General features: G+C 43.9%; 1 protein-coding gene across 1 annotated transcript in view; it reads right to left on the minus strand.

The window, feature by feature from the left end:
• Positions 1–17,879, minus strand: part of LOC144678828 (uncharacterized) — a 283,752-nt gene that overhangs the window by 20,568 nt on the left and 245,305 nt on the right. The window contains exon 11 of the mRNA XM_078538774.1: positions 16,097–16,230. Coding sequence (XP_078394900.1) covers positions 16,097–16,230 — 134 coding nt within the window. The remainder of the gene's footprint in view (positions 1–16,096; positions 16,231–17,879) is intronic.

Raw genomic sequence — 17,879 nt, forward strand, 5'->3', positions numbered from 1 at the left:
TTCTTTAGGGCCTTTTTTCAATCTATGTCGCCATTTTCAGTTTCACGTCATCTGCACCCTGGCCCCAGACCTTACACTGAACTCTGGGCCAGCGGCTGCCATGTTCTAATGCTGGAGCCACTCCCAAAGTCACTAAAGTCCCAGGCTGCAGGGCAAGAGCAAGGCCCGAGATCCGGGAGGTACAGGAGTGCAAGGCAGATATGGGAAGCTGCCAGCCACCAATCAGGTGGTGAAGTGTGAAAAAACTGGGGTGGGGGGAGGGAGCGAGGCCCCCATCTCTTTCCACTGCCCCCTGGCTCTTTCCATGGTCCCCCCCACTGCTGGCTCTCTCTGCTCCCCCCTCTAGCTTCATCAGCGGCCCCCCCCAGCTCCATCTGTGAAGCCCTCTGTGTTAGGGACTCAGCCCCTGCAAATTGTCAGGAAGGGGTCCAGGCTCTGTAGAGAGAGACAGAGACAGAATGGGGAAGGAGAGAGAGACAGAATGGGAAAGGAGAGAGAGGGGCAGAGTGAGAAAGGAGAGAGAGAGACACACACACACAGACAGAGTGGGAAAAGACAGCAAAGACAGATGGGAAAGGAGAGAGAGAGAGGCAGACAGACAGGGAAAGAGAGAGAGACAGACAGGCATGGAAAGGAGAGATAGAGAGACAGACGGACATGGAAAGGAGAGAGAGAGAGACAGACGGACATGGAAAGAAGAGAGAGGCAGGGAAAGAAGAGAGAGTGAAACAGACAGAGTGGGAAAGGAAGGCAAGCAAAAAGTTGAGCTGAGTTTCAGGAATACCGTGAGTGAGACGCAGTAGCTCTGCTACTCGGCTTTGGTGATTTATTATTATCTAATTTAAATCTATATAGTATTTGTTATATTCGGTGATTTGTTTTATTTTGCAAGTTATTCCAGATAGGAATACACAGTGCTGCACATGTATGGCGCAGTATTTCAACTTGTACATTGGTTTTTGAAATTCCATTATAATTATAATGACCACGATAGACATGTTAATTTATATAGAAGAGATCTTATTTTTCAATGGTTTTGCTTCAATAGTGAGGAAATTCTCGATTAAATTTGGTGCAGTTCTACTTTAATGACTGTTCAGCACTGAGATAATAAGCAACTATTCAAAAGAGGGCACAAATAATTTCCCAGAAATGTTAGGGAACCAATGGTATAGTGAGAGGGAGGAATTGAAGAAAATCAGTATTTGGAAAAAAAATGGTGCTAGAGAAATTAATGGGACTAAAGGCTGAAAAATCCCCAGGTCCTGATAATCTACATCCCAGAGTACTAAAGGAAGTGGTCCTGGAAATATTGGATGCATTGGTGGTTATCTTCCAAAATTCTATAGACTCTGCACCAGCTCCTACAGATGGAGGGTGGCAAATGTAACCCCACAATTTAAAAAAGGAGGGAGAGAAAAAACAGAGAATTACAGACCAGTTAGCCTAACATGAGTAGTGGGGAAAATGCTAGAGTCTATTATAAAAGACGTGGTAACAGAACACTTGGAAAGCATTAACGGGATTAGACAAAGTCAGCATGGGTTTATGAAAGGGAAATCACGCATAACTAAACTACTGGTGTTTTTTTGAGGATGTAACCAGTAGCATAGATAAGGGAGAACCAGTGGATGTGGTGCATTTGGATTTCAAGAAGGCTTTTGATAAGATCCCACATAAAAGGCTAGTGGGCAAAATTAAAGCACATGGGATCGGGTGTAATATACTGGCATGGATTGAGAATTGGTTGACAGACCAGAAACAGAGATTGGGAATAAATGGGTCTTTTTCCAGATGGCAGGTGGTGACTAGTGGTGTACTGCAGGGATCAGTGCTTGGGCCCCAGCTATTCACAATATATATAAATGACTTGGATGAGGAAACCAATTGCAATATTTCCAAGTTTGCTGATGACACAAAACTGGGCAGGGTTGTGAGTTGTGAGGAGGATGCAAGGAGGCTTCAGGGCAATTTAGACAAGTTGTGTGTGTGGACAAACACATGGCAGATGCAGTATAATGTGGATAACTGTGAAGTTATAAACTTTGGTGTGAAAAACAGAAAGGCAGAGTATTATTTAAATGGTGATATATTGGGAAATGTGGATGTACTTAGGGATCTGGGTGTCCTGTACATCCAGTCAATGAAAGTAAACGTTTGCAGCAATCAATTAGGAAGGCAAATGGTATGTTGGCCCTCATTGCAAGAGGATTTGAGTTCAGAAGTAGGGATGTCTTACTGCAGTTATACAAGGCCTTGGTGAGACCACACTTGGAGTATTGCGCGCAGTTTTGGTCTCCCTACCTAAGAAAGGATATACTTGCCATAGAGGGAGTGCAGCGAAGGTTCACTAGTCTGACACTGAGGATGGCAGGACTGTCGTACGAGGAGAGATTGGTTCGACTGGGCCTGTATTCACTAGAGTTTAGAAGAATGAGGGGATCTAAGTGAAACGTATAAAATTCTAACAGGGCTAGACAGACTAGACGCAGGGAGGATGTTTCCCCTGGTTGGGGAGTCTAGAACCAGGGGCCATAGTCTCAGGATACGGGGCAGGCCACTTAGGACTAAGATGACGAAAAATTTCTTTACTCAGGGGGTGGTCAACTTGTGGAGTTCTCTACCACAGAAGGCTGTGGAGGCCAAGTCACTGAGTATATTCAAGAAAAAAATTGATAATTTTTTGGATATTAGGGGCATCAAGAGGTATGGATAGAAAACGGGAATATGGCGTTGAGATTGAGGATCATATTAAATGGTGGAGCAGGCTCAAAGGGCCAAATGGCCTACTCCTGCTCTAGTGTCTAGATACTGGAAAAGCAGTGACTGTCAATATCAATTCCTCCTACTTTTGTGACATTAGAATTAAATAGTATGTTGCAACCAATAGTTCGAATTCATAGTCAGGTAAAAGACCAACTTTGGGGGTGGGGAATCTACATTGGGACCGGCGATCTTGATGCACGATTAACCCAGTGTGCTCATTACATTGCAAGCAGCACCCCAACTTCTTGCTGCCCGCTCACTTCATGATCTCTGCATTCAGCCAGCATTAACTGTACTTTCCTTTGGTGCGCACATCAGCAGGGGGCCAATAGTGCATGGTTAGCAGCACTTAAAGTTAGAATATTCAATATAAGTCCACTGACTCCCACAGCTACCTTGACTACATTTCCTCACATCCTGCTTCCTGTAAAGGACTCCATTACATTCTCCCAGTTTCTTCATACACATCTGTCCTGATGTAACCTTCCACACCATTAACTTGCATCTTCTGGCTGAATGCAAAGATCATCAAATGAGCAACAGCATGAAGTTGGGGTGCTGCTTGCAATGCAATGAGCAGACTGGGTTAATTGCATATCACGATCCCTGCACCCAATTTAGTCCCCAATTTATGAATCAGAACTGTTAGTTGCAACTTACTCTTTAATTCTCTTCATGTCACAAAAGTAATATTAACAATCACTGCTCCTCAGTATCTATGAATAGTTGCTTATTATCTCAGAGATGAATATTCATTAAAGTAGACCTGCACCAAATTTAATAGGGCATTTCCTCATTATTGAAGCAGAACCATTGAAAAATAAGATTGCCTCAATCTAAATTAAGATGCCTATCCTAGTCATTGTAATTATAATGGAATTTAAAATATAATGTTATTGCACCAATCATTTGCAGGTTTATCTGCTCACTTAATGGATTCTACCTGAACTGCAAACGACCTGCAGTTTGTAAAAATCAAGATGGTTGACTGTTTCTTTCAGTATTTTCCCAGTCGCTTTAAGAATTGTTAGATTGGTACCCATAGAAATGTAAGTATCCGTACATTTTTACAGTTCTTTCATAAATAGGTTTGTTGCCATGAAATTCAGAATGGCTACCTTCCTTTTTCCCCAGCCAGTGATTTCTCCCCAACTACAGTAGACCAGGCCCACAACCGTGTTCAACCCATTTCCCATACTTCTGCTCCCACCCTTTTTCCTTCTTCCCAGAGCCATAATAGGGGAATGAACAGTCTATTCATTTTCCCATTGGTGTGGGAAGGCAGGACACCATGAGGATAGATGTGTTGGGTGTCCAATGGCTGGAGTTTGGGGATGGAGTGGTTGGTGGCAGGAAGTCATGTGCTGATACCTCCAGGAATATGTCCAATCAGAGTTGGTCACTCTACCTTCCACAACACCGGTCTCTGTATTCAATGGATCATCCTCCGCCATTTCTACCACCTCCAGCATGATGCCACCACAAAACACCTCTGCCCTTGCTTCCCCTTTTAGCACTCCGAAGGGACCGTTCCCTTCGCAATAACCTGGTCCATTCCTCAATCATTACCATCTACTGCCTATGGCACCTTTCCTTGCAAGTGCAGGAGGTGCAATGCCTGTCCTTTTATCCCCTCTCTCCTTACCGTCCAAGACCCAGGTGAAACAGCAATTTATGTATACTTCTTTCAATTTAGTATATTGTAATCACTGCTCACAATGCAATCTGCTATAATATAAAAGCAAAATATTGCAGATGCCGGAAATCTGAAATAAAAATAGAATGTGCTGGGAAAACTCAGCACATTATGGCTCTGGCAGCATCTGTGGAGAGAGAAACAAAGTTAATGCTGCGAGTCGAATATGACTCTTCTTTGGAACTGGTCAAGAGTCATATTCAACTCTAAACTAACTCTGCTTCTCTCTCCAAAGATGCTCCCAGACCTGCTGAGTTTTTCCAGCACTTTCTGTTTTTACTTATACAGTCTGCTCTACATTGGGCAGACCAAACACAGATTGGGTGACTGCTTTGTGGAACATTTCCATTCAGTAAACAAGCATAACCCTGAGCTTCCGGTGGCCTGTTGTTTTAATTCCCCACCTTGCTCTGACATTGGCCCCTCTGTCCTCGACCTACTGCAGTGTTCCAGTGAAGCTCAACACAAACTCGAGGAACAGCACCTCATCTTTCAATTAGGTACTTTACAGCCTACTGGACTCAACACTGAGCTCAACAATTTCAGAACGTAATTTCTGCCTCTCATTTTGTTTTTATTTTGCATATTTTGCTCTGAATCTTATTTTTCTCTCGTTTTTGCTTTCGGTTGGCAGCTGTTCATTATTCTTCCCTTCACTGCTCCTCTGGACAACTGTTTCTTTACTTGTCCAATTACTACTCCCTTTGACTCTGCCCACCTCTTCTGTCATTTCATGTCACCTTTCTTCCCCCCTAACACAGGCCTTTACTTTTGTTCTTTTTCGACCCTCCCCCAGCGGACCTACCTAAAATCTATTACATTTCTAACTTTTCCCAATTCTGAAGATGGGTCATTGGCTGGAAAAGTTAACTCTCTCCACAGACACTGCCAGACCTGCTGAGTATTCCCAGCATTTTCTGTTTTTTTCAGATTTCTAGTGTCTGCAGTAGTTTGCTTTTGTATCACTTAAAGCTAATCTACACTGCTTAAAGCACTGCTTAAAAATCTCTTAAAGGAGTGGTGCATTATGGCTGAAGCAGGTGCTGGCAGCCATGGAAATGACTCTGACCTGGGAAAAAGTGAAGAACGGCACAATAGGGAAGAGAGTGGACTCCAAAGTTTTTGAAAGTTGCACAGGAGGCCTAGGTGGAGGAGGTGGAAAGTAGGAGAGATGTCCTGTACCTGCGGAGTTTGGCAGGGGTGGGGGAGGGGAAGGAGGCCCTCTAGACATATGGTCAAAAAGCAGTGGCAGCAGATAGCCGTGGAGATCAGTGCCATGAAACGAGCCCTAAGCACCTGGATACAGTGCCATGAAAAAGTTCAATGACCACACATAAGTGGTCAAGGTCTGTAATTGCATCTTCAAATGCCATATCCTATTAACCAGTAGCCTCCCCCGGAGGAACACAGCATCACAGAAGCCAGTCTTCAGCCAATTCAATTCACTCCATGTGATATCAAGAAACAGCTGACGGCACTGGATACTGCAAAGGCTATGGGCCCTGACAATATTCCGGCAATAGTACTGGATGCTGAGGGTGTGGAATCGCTTTTGGCTTTGGCACAGGGCAGAGTTGATATATGTCTGCAGTCAATGGCAGCCTGCACCTTGGAGACGCCTGCAATTTTACAGAAGCTGTGCACTTGATCCACCCGCTTGTCACTGGCAAGAGGATCAAATGTAGTTAAGCTCTCTTTGAACAGAGAGTCTCCCTGACTCAACATTGGACAACAAACTATGAAATGTTGCAAACATTTTCAGTTGCAGTCTGGAAGGAGATAGGTGCATTAAAGTTCATCAGCACAGTTACCTTCACAGCCAGTGGCAATGCAGTTGTTGCCCTGCTTCTGAGGTTGCAGTTTTGGCTATAGTCGGTGGCAGATTTCAGTTAGGGCATCCTTACTGAAACGCAGATGACTTAAGTATTATTCCTTGCTGAGGTTCAGGTAGGAGAATTGCTCCATGAACACTCTGGGCAGATATAAACTTCTGCTCAGAACCCTTCCCCCTCAATCTCCACCTTCCGTTTTCAGCATGCTCTACGTGGCTTCTGTTCATTTTCCAAGTAATGTAGTATTCAGAACGGATTGCTTGCCACTGAACCATGTCTAGAATCTATTGGTTTGCGTGGGAACCTTGAAGACAGCAGATCCTTCAGCACCTGCCACACCATTCCCTGTGGACCTTTGTGACATGGATGAACTCGAGAAAGCACTGAGCGCTTGTAGAATCATAGCAGTAGCCAGAAGAAAACAGCCAGAAATTAACCTGTAAGTAGTTGATGATGCCTTTATATATCACAGGTGGGGGTGCTCCTGCTTTTGAATGTGTGTTCAGTTGTGCAAAATTAAAAGGGGTTCGCTAGAACTTTGAGTGCCAAAATGGTACCACTAGTGACAAATTAGTGTTTCACTCTGACTGACATCATGACTTTCCTGTTCTGCATGTTCATTGTGGACATGCTAACAATTGCACCAAAATGTAGTCCGGTGTGACTTGCCACACAAGAACGCATGTATATCAGCGACGTTACTTTGGAGCTCCAACAGCATTCGTAGCACCTAGAAAACAGATGCTAGTAAGCCCAATATCTTGCCCTGGATATTTATTTACTTAGCTAGATTCACACTGGTGCAAAAGAAAATACTTTTTATTTCATAAAGGGTTGGTGTAAATTCTTGGTCGCGTAACTATTTTCTATATTAATTTCATACATTATGTTCTTTTGTTACTTAATAAAAAAACCATTTATGATTAAATAAATCAATTTCATAAATGTTCTTATGCCACTTGTTCCTATCCTGGAGCATATTACTATTAGCTAGAAAACATTCCCTTATTAAACAGTTGCTTCTTGCAGCATACAATAAAATATTGATTGGACCTGTGTATTCACCAAACACACTAAATTGAAAGAGATTTTATTGATTTTAAATAATTTAGCTAACTTGCTGACTCAAGTTTTCTTTAGTACATATAATGAGTGAGAACAGTCCGCTCCTATTTTTGTGCACCACGATTGCCCTTGGAGCACCAAAATGACATCCGTGGCATGTGCGCACACTTTTGGAGCTAATCACGGCAGACACCAGAAGTGAGAGTGTTAGTATGTGTGCAGTGAATATCCACCAGAAGTATGCAAAGGAGCCAGATCATGACTTTAATCAGTGTTCAATGCTGATTTGATGCCAACAAGCACCATTTTGGAGCTCAACACTCCAGCTAACACTTTCTCTTGACCTCACATTGCTGAATGTGCATTTAGCAGAAGGAAGGAATCCCCCCCATCAATGCTATATAAAGAGTTCATCAACTACTTACAAGTTAGTTGCTGTTTGATATTTTCTGCCTGTTGCTGTATTTATACAAGTGTTTAGTGTTTTCTATAACTGTTCCAAGTTTGAAAGAAGTGGTGTGGCAGGTGCTCAAGGAGTTTTTGCTGACTTCAAGGCTTCCGCACAAGCTGGTTGGTCTCAGTGAGCATTCCTCTTGCAACAGTATGATTTGGAGAATGAACGCAGGTAGCCTCCAGTTAGGCAGAGTTGACATGTGGCACCTGCAAAGCGATGTGCTTGCAGTCAGTGACACTGTGCACACAGGCCAGCCTGCAATCCCAGCATAGCTGTGTAGTCCCTCCACCTGCACAAGTGTGTTGGAAGGAGGAGGAGGAAGTAAGGGAAAAGGGTTCTCAGTAGGAGGTCATATCTGCTACGGAGAAATTCTCCTCCCTGAGCCTCAGGATGTCCTCACTGAAGTCTACCATGCAGCCACAACTGCAATCATACAGCACATAGGGATCACACTGCCAATAGCTGTGAAGGTGAGCGCTAGGAGAAACTCTTATATGTCCAGCTGTTTTCAGGCTACAGCTGGAGACATTTGCAACATCTCAGTTTGCCACTGAATGTTACATCATGGATGCCAGTGAGGCTCTCGATTCAAAGAGCTAACTACATTTTATTCTCATTTTCCAGAGAGAAACAGGCAGAGTGAGCATGCAGCTTTGCTGGGATTGCAGGCTGTGCTATGGTGCAGTTTGTCATTGGCTGTACACGCATCGCTTTGTGAGTGACATGTGTCAACTGTCTTTCGTTAGAACCAAGACACAGGCAGCAAATCATTCAGATTAATACCTGGTATCCTGGCTACAATCATGATGCCTTCATCTGCAGCGGCCTGCTAGACCATTTGCATTTGAGGCAACACACCAAACCAAACAGTGGCTACTGAGCGATGAGGGCTATCTGGTGATGACATGGCTGATGACTCCCATGTGCAATCCATACATATACATACAATGAGAGCCATGCTGCCACATGATATGTGATTGGCATGCTGAAAGAACAATTTCACTGACTGAACCTCTCATGAGGAGCTCTGCAGTATTCAACAGAGCAGGTGTCAAGAGTAGTGGTGATTTGCTGCATGCTGCACAACCTCGCCATCATGGGACCCATGCCACTAGCTATACAGCAAGCAGCTGAGGAGCAAGAGCATGAGGATGAGGAAGAGAAGGAAAGGAGGAGGCAGCCCAGAGAGCACCTTGCTGCCTGGGTTGTTTGTGAAGAACTCATTATGTGTTATACCTGTAAATTTAATCTAATTCCTCATTCATTAACAGTCCTACACCTTCCCTTCCCTCTGTCACCGACCATCATAATGTCTTCTTGGTCAGAATGCAAAAATAAAAACCACCACAAAATAAATATTCAAAACCAAATTTAGAAATGAAATTATGCTATTTTTCATACAATAGTGAGCTAAAAGTCAACTAATGACCCTTGCTCATTACTTTACTGCTTACCTTCTGTATGCCTTTGCCTGTCCTGGTGCTCCTATTCAGTGCTAACCCATGGTTGCAGCATGGCTGATGGAAAGCTTGTTGACTTTCAGTAGGGGGACTGCAAATGACTTTAAGCATGACCTCGTCTAACTATGGTCTTTGATGTCCTGGCTGCAAACTGCACAATCTTGGCACGGATGGCAGCAATTTGGGCTGACTGGCTGACAGGCAACAGCAGGGGCACTGGTGGAATGGGAGGGGTAGAAGCACGAATGCTGTCATCTCGAGTGAGAACAACAGGTTCGTGCTCCATGGAGCCACTAGCACTCAACTGGGGTAGGGCCTCAGAAATCATAGTAATCTGTTGGAGAACAGGTTACTGGACTGTTATGACACCTGCAAGCCTCTTGGAACATTGTGATCCACATTCAAAATGGCAGTCTTCTGAATTTGCATGGTAGAAAGCTGACCTCGCATGACAGCAGTCTGAGCCTCTACTGCGGACCTCAGAGACTGTGTGGCTTGTGCTGCAATGGAAGTTGCAACATCAGTCATCAGGTGCTACACAATTGTTGGGTTCACAAATGTGTGAATGGCACCACTACCAAGCTGGAAAAGAGAAGCTGCAAGTTCTGTACAATGCCCTGTGCTGAGTTTGGTGCCGAACTTCTCTGTGCTCCTTGATGTTGAACACAAACCTTCTTACAGGTTTCTCAGTGCACCAACCATTTCATTGTGCATTCCCATCAGCCTTCTTCTGTAGGCTGCTCCATCAAAGTTTTCATCTGAGTTCTGCGCGACCTCATCTTCTGATGAGTTGGCAACTTCGCTAAACTTGTCCCTTCCTCAGGCTGTAAGTACATGTGCCCAGCAATTCAGAGGCCTCTGTGCTATTCCCTAAGTCATGCTCAGTTTCAGTATCTGACCTGTGGCTGAGAGTGTGAAATTGAATGATGGTGCATAATCATCCTCACTGTATTCTTGTTGTTCCACCACTGCCTGACTAGGTTGCATTTCTTGGGTATCTGAAAGGAGAAAGACACAAGGTAAAATTGTGGTGTAGGGAGGATGGAAAATAAGAGGTTTGTGTCTACACCATTTGCAGTTTGGACACCAGAAGAGAGTGTGGAATGCGGGGGAGGTGGAATGGAGAAGGAGGGTTAAGTATAAGGATACGGCCATTGTCAATAGTTTCAGTCCAGCTATCGGACATAGTTTCAGCAAAGACCATTCCACCAATGGCCAGTACCATATCCTCAAAATTGGTTAGGACATGCAGGCGTGCTTGCTTGCTTTCAGTTAGCTCCTGTTGCCTCCAGTTTTGCACCACGTTGTACTTCCCTTTTACAGGCAAGTGTGGTAGTGAGAGTGCAATCTGTTTGGCTGATGTAGCTATCATGGTTGAATAGCTGGCAGTGTGTGCAAGGTATGAGGTGTGGGCGAGAGACTTGCAACAATGCTTAATGTGTGATGATGCAATGGAGCATATGAATGTTAGGTATGAATCCTAACTGATAGAGATTTATCAGCGAGTGACGTGGTGAATTGAGCAAAGTTTGAGGTTAGTAGTGCAGCTGGTAGGAAATGGCATTTGAAGATGCGTTCACTGACCTTAACCAATAGTGTGAGATCATTGAAGTTTTGCAGCACAGTATCCAGGTCCTCTGGGCTTTACTCCTGCCATTGATCCTCATGGCTATCTGCTCTTACTGCATTTGGAGTGTGCATCTGCAGGGTCTCCTGACATCCTGTGGAAACGAGGCATCTCTCTTTTCCACCTCCGCCACCAAGGCCTCCAGTATTGTGTCTGAGAACTTTGGAACCTGTGCTCTCTGATGTTGTGCCATTCTTCACTGTTTACCAAGTCAGAGTCACTTCTTGTATAACTGCCAACATCTGCTCCACTCACAATGCACCTCCCTCTTAAGAGGTGCAGGCTATCTCTAAGCGATGCTAACCATTCTCGATGCTGGCCCCATGCTGATGCATCCATCCACTAATCATGCATCACGATCTCTGCCCCTGTATTCTGGGGCTACTCAATTTGGTTGCTCTCCTCAATAAATCATAGATCTCATTTCATCCTTGCACTGTTTACCTTTGTAGTACTACTATATTATTTATAACATCAGAGCAATATTCCTCTGATTATATGGACGGAATTTATTGGTCGAAGCAGTGGCTTTTCTGGGAGCCCCAATCTGGCCGTCTGCTGCCTGCTGTCAGGGTTCCTGGGTCCTGCAGGGGAATTTCCTGCCTCAGAGATCTGCTGGCCAATCAGGTTGGCAACTTTCCAGTACCAGCAGTGCCACCGGGAGTGGTGGCCACTGCCAGTAAGCCTGGGAGGAGGATTGTCACTGAAGCACTGGAACACAGTTGAGTAGGATGGAATCGTTGAGGCCAGTCGGGCAGGCCCCGGTGAGGTGGAGGTGGTGGGTTGGTGTAAAGGGCAGGGGGTGTCTTCCCACTAGCGAGTTCCTCCATTGGACACAGGGTGTCCGAGCAGGAAGGATCACCCCAACCAGGCTGCAGGTATGCACCAGGGTTTACCTGGCAGCTTGCCAACATGGCATGGCCCCACCTGCACTGGTTCAATATCAGCAGCAGCAGGATGAGGCCTTTAAGTGGCACTTAATTGGCCACTTAAGGGCCTCAAATGGCGTCCGGCCTAGAAGACAGTCCTCGAACCTTCCCATTCTGGAATTAATTGGGGGAGTTGGGAATTAAGGCAATGGATTCTCCATCCCCAGCCTTCCCATCCCATTATACAGCCTCCCCTGTGTCATGAAAATATAATAATTTTCATAATATTATTGTGAATTATTGTAAAGGTAGGTTAATAGTGGAGTTTGAATTAGTGTGTGTGTGTGTGTGTGTGTGTGTGTGTGTTTTAATTGAATTGCAGACAGCTAGTCTGGAGCTTCTGAGTTATCAAAAGAGAAGCTAGGTTTGAAATGCTAAATACATAAACATGGCTGAAGTTTTCGAATGTAGTTGTGAGGAGCATTTGCATTTTTAGATAAATCAGAGTCGTGAATTTCATAGAGGTGGTAAGGTGTTACACCTAGCCAACAGAGGTTAAGCCAAACAGTGTGTTTATTTTTCCCAAAGATTACTGATAATATGAGTACTATGGAAGATTTATATAATGGAAAAAGTAAAGTTGCAAAGACATATTGGGTCAATGGAACTTACATTAAAAAGAGAGAAACCTGTATAAAGGAGATGAGGTTATGTATAAGGGGAAGGAATTCTAAGATCTAATAAGTGTGAAAAGCCTCCAGCTTCTATGCATCAAGCTGCTATCTACAGGAACCGAAGCTAAGTGAATTCACTTTGAATATCACTGCCCAGGGTACTGTGTGCTTTGCCTGGTCTGTTGAAATATATGTTGTTTTACTGTTACCTAAATGGAGATGTGACTGGCAGCTAGATTAATTAAGGGATTTAGGAGTTATTATAGTAGTAATTTGAAGACCCATGTATGTGCTTAAGGTCTTTTCTTCTATTAATAAATTTTAATTTAGTTTTGTAAAAAACCTCTAAGATTCGGTGGTCTTATTACTACTGAATTCAAGGCACATATTTTGACATAAAAATACAAATTGCAAGACAGTTATTTCAAGTTTCCCTCTGCGATTTGAGCAGCCTGGCATTTACCATTCGCTGTGCCATAACACCTGCCTCCCAGCCCGCTTGTGGGGTTGTGTATTAAATTCTGCTGTGTGCGTGCATGCGAGTGAGTGAATTAGAAAACAATATAACTTAATTGTTGCAACCAGAAGCCACATAATTGTCTGCATTTTGAATCTGAATAAAGCAAGTCAGAAAGCAAAGGCTTCAGCTGATGATCCGCTGTGCCTTAAATGCTTAAATCCAGTTCCCAGTTGGTTAGAGTGCATAACACAAAAGGATTTTTTAATTCAGCATAACAAGCACTCAGTAAGTTTAGTTCTATACGATAAGGATGGAAGTGACAAATTAAAGGCAGGATAGTAAAAAAATAAATTTACAACAGATGCTCTTTAAGACAGACTGAATTTTAATGAGCAGAAATTGTTGCTGAATACAGTGGCCAAACTCTTGATATGTGCTCCAGGTATCTAAAGCTCCCTGCCAGTAGTTTGAATTTGTACAAAGCAACTACTTTATGCCACAGCAGGGGGTTGGTTAGCACCCAGTTGGCTGGATGGCTGGTTTGTGATGCAGAGTGACGCCAATGGTGTGGGTTCAATTCCTGTGCCAGCTGAGGTCATCCATGCAGGCCCCGCCTTATCAACCTTACCCCTCGCCTGAGCTGTGGTGACCCTCAGGTTGAACTCAACACCAGTCATCTCTCTCTAATGACAGGGCAGCCTATGGTCCTCTGGGACTATGGCAACTTTCATTTCATCGTACACTATGATTTTATGCAAGTGGGAAATGTTTAACCTGTTAGTATTTTCAATGTTTTATGATTGCACAGAGAGAACAAACCTTTTGTATGGACTGGTATATTTACTTGAGGAGTTTGTCTGTTTTCAAAAACTTTGGGGGGCGTTTTAACTTAATAAAAGGGCTCGGTTTGGGTTGGGTAAGAAAGGGGGTGGTGTTAAAATTTGGAAAATCTGTTGCCCGATCCAAATTCACATTCAACCAATAACCCCTCTAAGCAGTGTGGCCACATGTGAATGCTCCTGCACAGGCTGTGCACCTGTGGCTCCTTTAAGTTACTGCATGTGTGTGGCCACGCAAAATAATTTGAAGGGTCTGCACACTGAACAAATCAACAATACACTAAAAAAAAATTAGAGGGTATGTTGTTTCCAACCAGCCCATTTCAGGCTGGAAGCTGGGCAGACGACTAAGCTGCTCCAGGAAGGCAGGTTCAAATTTTAAGTATGATAATAAAGCTTTTGTCATTTGATAATGAAGCAGCTTCCTCAAAGCATGGACTTGGTAGATTCAGGTTGTGAGTGCCTTTATACCTACCTCCCGGATCCAGACGCCTGTCTGAGGACCCTCCACAATCGGATACTCCTCCCATGGCTTCCCCTCCACTGTATCCGACCAACTGGCCATGAGACCACCAAACCTCATTGCACCACCAAACCACGCATTCCCCCACTACATGGTCCCAAACCCCCCCACCAAGAATCCCTTCATTCCCCTCCCCAGGCTCCTGACCTTCCCACTAGGCCTCTGGTGTCTTTCCCAGGCTTTTGATACTGCCCCGCCACCCCCACCCCCATCCAGGCCCCTGACCTCCCTCAATGCCCCCATCCTCCCCACTACCAGGCCTCCGATCTGCTCCCCTACACCTCTGAGCACCCCTACAATGGGACCCAGGTTTGGGAGCCTCGTCATTAACCCACCTACCAACAACCCCCTTCATCAGCCCCTTTGCATTATCTGTCCCCCTCCCCACCTTCGAGATCATCCTCTCTCAACAAGGACTTAGCTGGTCCTGTGGCCTTCGTCAACTGTGGTGTTAAAACTCTGCAGTGTTTGTGAGGGGATCCCAATTTCTTGCCTCACAGTGGGTCAGGTAAGTGAAAATTCAGCCCTTCCTTTCATCATTGATAAAAATAACTTTTCAATTATAATCCACCTTTAAAATGCTATCCTCTGTTTAGGAAAGCAAACTTCACCATAACATTGACAGAAGACCCAAGCCTGGACTTTCCTCCTGGTCTGGTTTAGTCCAGTCCAGAAGTACAAGAGAAGTGTATCTATCTATACCTAGAGGTATCACTCTGACAAAATCCAGTCCAGTTTTCCTCCTTGTCAATTTGCATCAAGTATTTTTCCAGGTTCTTAGCGCTATTATTGCCTACTGTTGGAAACTCCTCCGGCAGGAGGCAAACCTGTTGGTGCTGCAGCTGCATTAAACTGGCTGTGGTTGCGAAAAGTATCTGGGCAACCATTTTGTTTCTTTACCAATTTGGCTCACTGCAGTGTCAGAGACTAGCGGTTTTTCATGGCACCAAGCCCACTAATTTTAGTTTCAGTTGTGGTGTTATTGTTTGCGTTCCTGCAAATGCGATCTGAGATTTTGGCTCTGAGTTGGCAGACTCACAAAATGCAGTGTAAGGCAGTAGTCTTGCCAATGAGTGCCACTGCTAGCAACCCTGGTAAACAATGTCAAATGAAGTTCAATTACTCCCCCTCCCAGGAGATGTCTGTCAGAGGGCAAGCTCCTCACCCAGCTTCATTGAAGAGAACATAGATGTGGACGCCAAGGGGAAGTTATAAAAACAAAGTACATCCCAGAACAAGGGTTTGTATGCTGCAAAGTGGGGTAAGGTTGCTTGACTACTTTTTTTATTGAAAGAAGTGTCCAAGATAACTTCACTTCACGGAATGATGTCAATCTCCCCTTTCTAGATGGAGATTTCATGAATGGGGAAAAAGTATCCAATATCCAGCTAGCATTTGGATTAAAAAAATGTCTACAATTTTATTAGTATGAGCCTGCATTTGTTCCTTAGCCCCCAGGATAAATCTCAATTTGCCACACCAATTAAGTGTTAAGTTTCATTCTGTGTTTAAAAGATCTAAATTTTTCATTTGCAATGTCTTACCTGATCTGCCAAAACTGCCAGTGCACAAGCTCTCTTGGCAATTGGAAAACAGGATGTGCCCTATGACATAAACATGCTGAGCACACTGGACTGCCAGGCAGCCTCCATTTTTTCAACAGATCATTGTGGCTAACAATCTTCAACTGGACCAGTATTTTAGATTTCCAATTTAAATCCAGAAAAGTACAAGGGGTTTGAGTTGTTAACAATTTTTTCTTGTCCAGTGATTTTTCCTCCCCCTTTTTCTTTATACCCTTCAAATGACAAAGTGAAAAGGTGAAGTTTACCTGCTCAGTGACATCTTTCCTCCATGGTGCCACATCCTGTCCATCGCACCAGCCATTTCGCCCATACAGCCATGTACCATGCTCATTCGGGACCACACCCTCTAAAACCTTGTTAGCACAACCTAAAGGAGTACCTAGGTGGAATAAATGTGATATTTAAGTTTGTGTTCAGTTTGTCTATAATATTTTTCATAATATCATTGTAGCCTTATGGATGTGAGTGTGGATGGTTCTGTCCGTGTGACTGATTTAATTGAATTGGAGTTAGACAGACTGCAAGGTTGAAATTATCATGAGTTAGGCGTAAGCAGGCTTTTGAAATAGAGATGGACAAGCGAGGATGAGGGTTCCACAGATACAGTGTGAATGAAAATTGCATTTTTAGATAAGTGAAGGGGTTGTTTGATTTCCAAAGGGATGGTAGGATGTTTGCAAGTAACAAGATAAATAGGGCAAGATTATTATGTTTATTTTTCCCGAAAAGAAAGAGGCCATATTGACAACGTGAAAGATTCTTATATTACGGGAAAAGTAAATTTCCGAAGACTTGTAGAACAATGGGATTTTACACACTAAAGAGAGAGAAACATATATAAAGAAGGATAGAAGGTTATGTTGGGTGGGTGGCTGTGTAACATCTTGAAAGGTGTACCGTGTTAAGCAACCCTGGGAAAAGCCTCTAGCCACTTTTGCAGAAGTCTGCTGTGTCCAGCAAGTAAAGTTGTGTTAAAAAGCCTTTGGAATCCCACTGTTGTGTGGGTGCTGTGGTAACCTTGCTGGATTGCTTATTTAAATTTAAAATCTATTTTGGGCTATTGCCTTAAAGGGGTTGTATAGTTGGGAGTCAGCTTAATTAGGAATTTTGGGATTTGTTATAATATCAAGTAACTGTAATCTTATGTCTGTGTTTGAATATTTTCTTTTGTTAATAAATGTTTTAATTACATTTTTAAAATCTCTAAAGCTTTTAGTGGACTCACTACTTCTGAATTCAGTGCACAAATTATCTCATAATAAACACAAATTGCAAAACCGTTGTGATAGCCTGGCCAGGTTTCCCTCGTGAATTTGGTCCGCCTGGCAGACATCATCTGCTACATCATAACAGTGTAAAATATCAATCGGCCCAGATTTTTCTTTCTCAACAGCAGGGAATGCTGAGAAATTTACCATGGTTTAGGGACCCAACAGCACCACAACTTCCAGTGAACTCACTTACGCTGAAGTCTGAAGGCTGCGATGCGCCTGAATGGACTCCAGGGCAGCTCACGCCGTTTCCGTTCTTTAAGTGGTAGGGACCTTTCATTCAAAACTTTTGCTTATTTGCCCTCAACGTGCACTGACTTTTCCCATGCAAATAAGTTAGAGCTGATAATCACAGGTGTAAACCAAGGAGTCAGCCCTTCAAATGTTTATGTCCCATCCACAAAATAAATAGACAATTGCTAATTGTAAATAAAAATGTTTTTCATGATTCCCCTGGCAGCCCCAGCTCCTCTGCCTCCCTTACTCCCCTCCCCTTCATCAAGTACTATTTCGGATATCAGCAGCATTGAAGAGCAGGGAGAGCTGGGGGTGGGGGAAGTGGGGGGGGCGGGAGGAGGCTGGGGGTGCCAGGGAGGGCTGGAAAGGAGCTGGGTGGAATTAATGACAGACCCTAGCAAAGTTTTAAAAACTGCCCTGTTTGAAAGTATTATAAATTATTAAAAGATACTTACCTGTCATTGAGCTGCAGAGTGAACTCAAGGGGAGTGTCTTTAGCTCATGATGTTACTAGGGAGCA

The sequence above is a fragment of the Cetorhinus maximus genome, chromosome 3 (genome assembly GCF_964194155.1).
Source record: "Cetorhinus maximus chromosome 3, sCetMax3.hap1.1, whole genome shotgun sequence".
Taxonomy (NCBI): domain Eukaryota; kingdom Metazoa; phylum Chordata; class Chondrichthyes; order Lamniformes; family Cetorhinidae; genus Cetorhinus; species Cetorhinus maximus.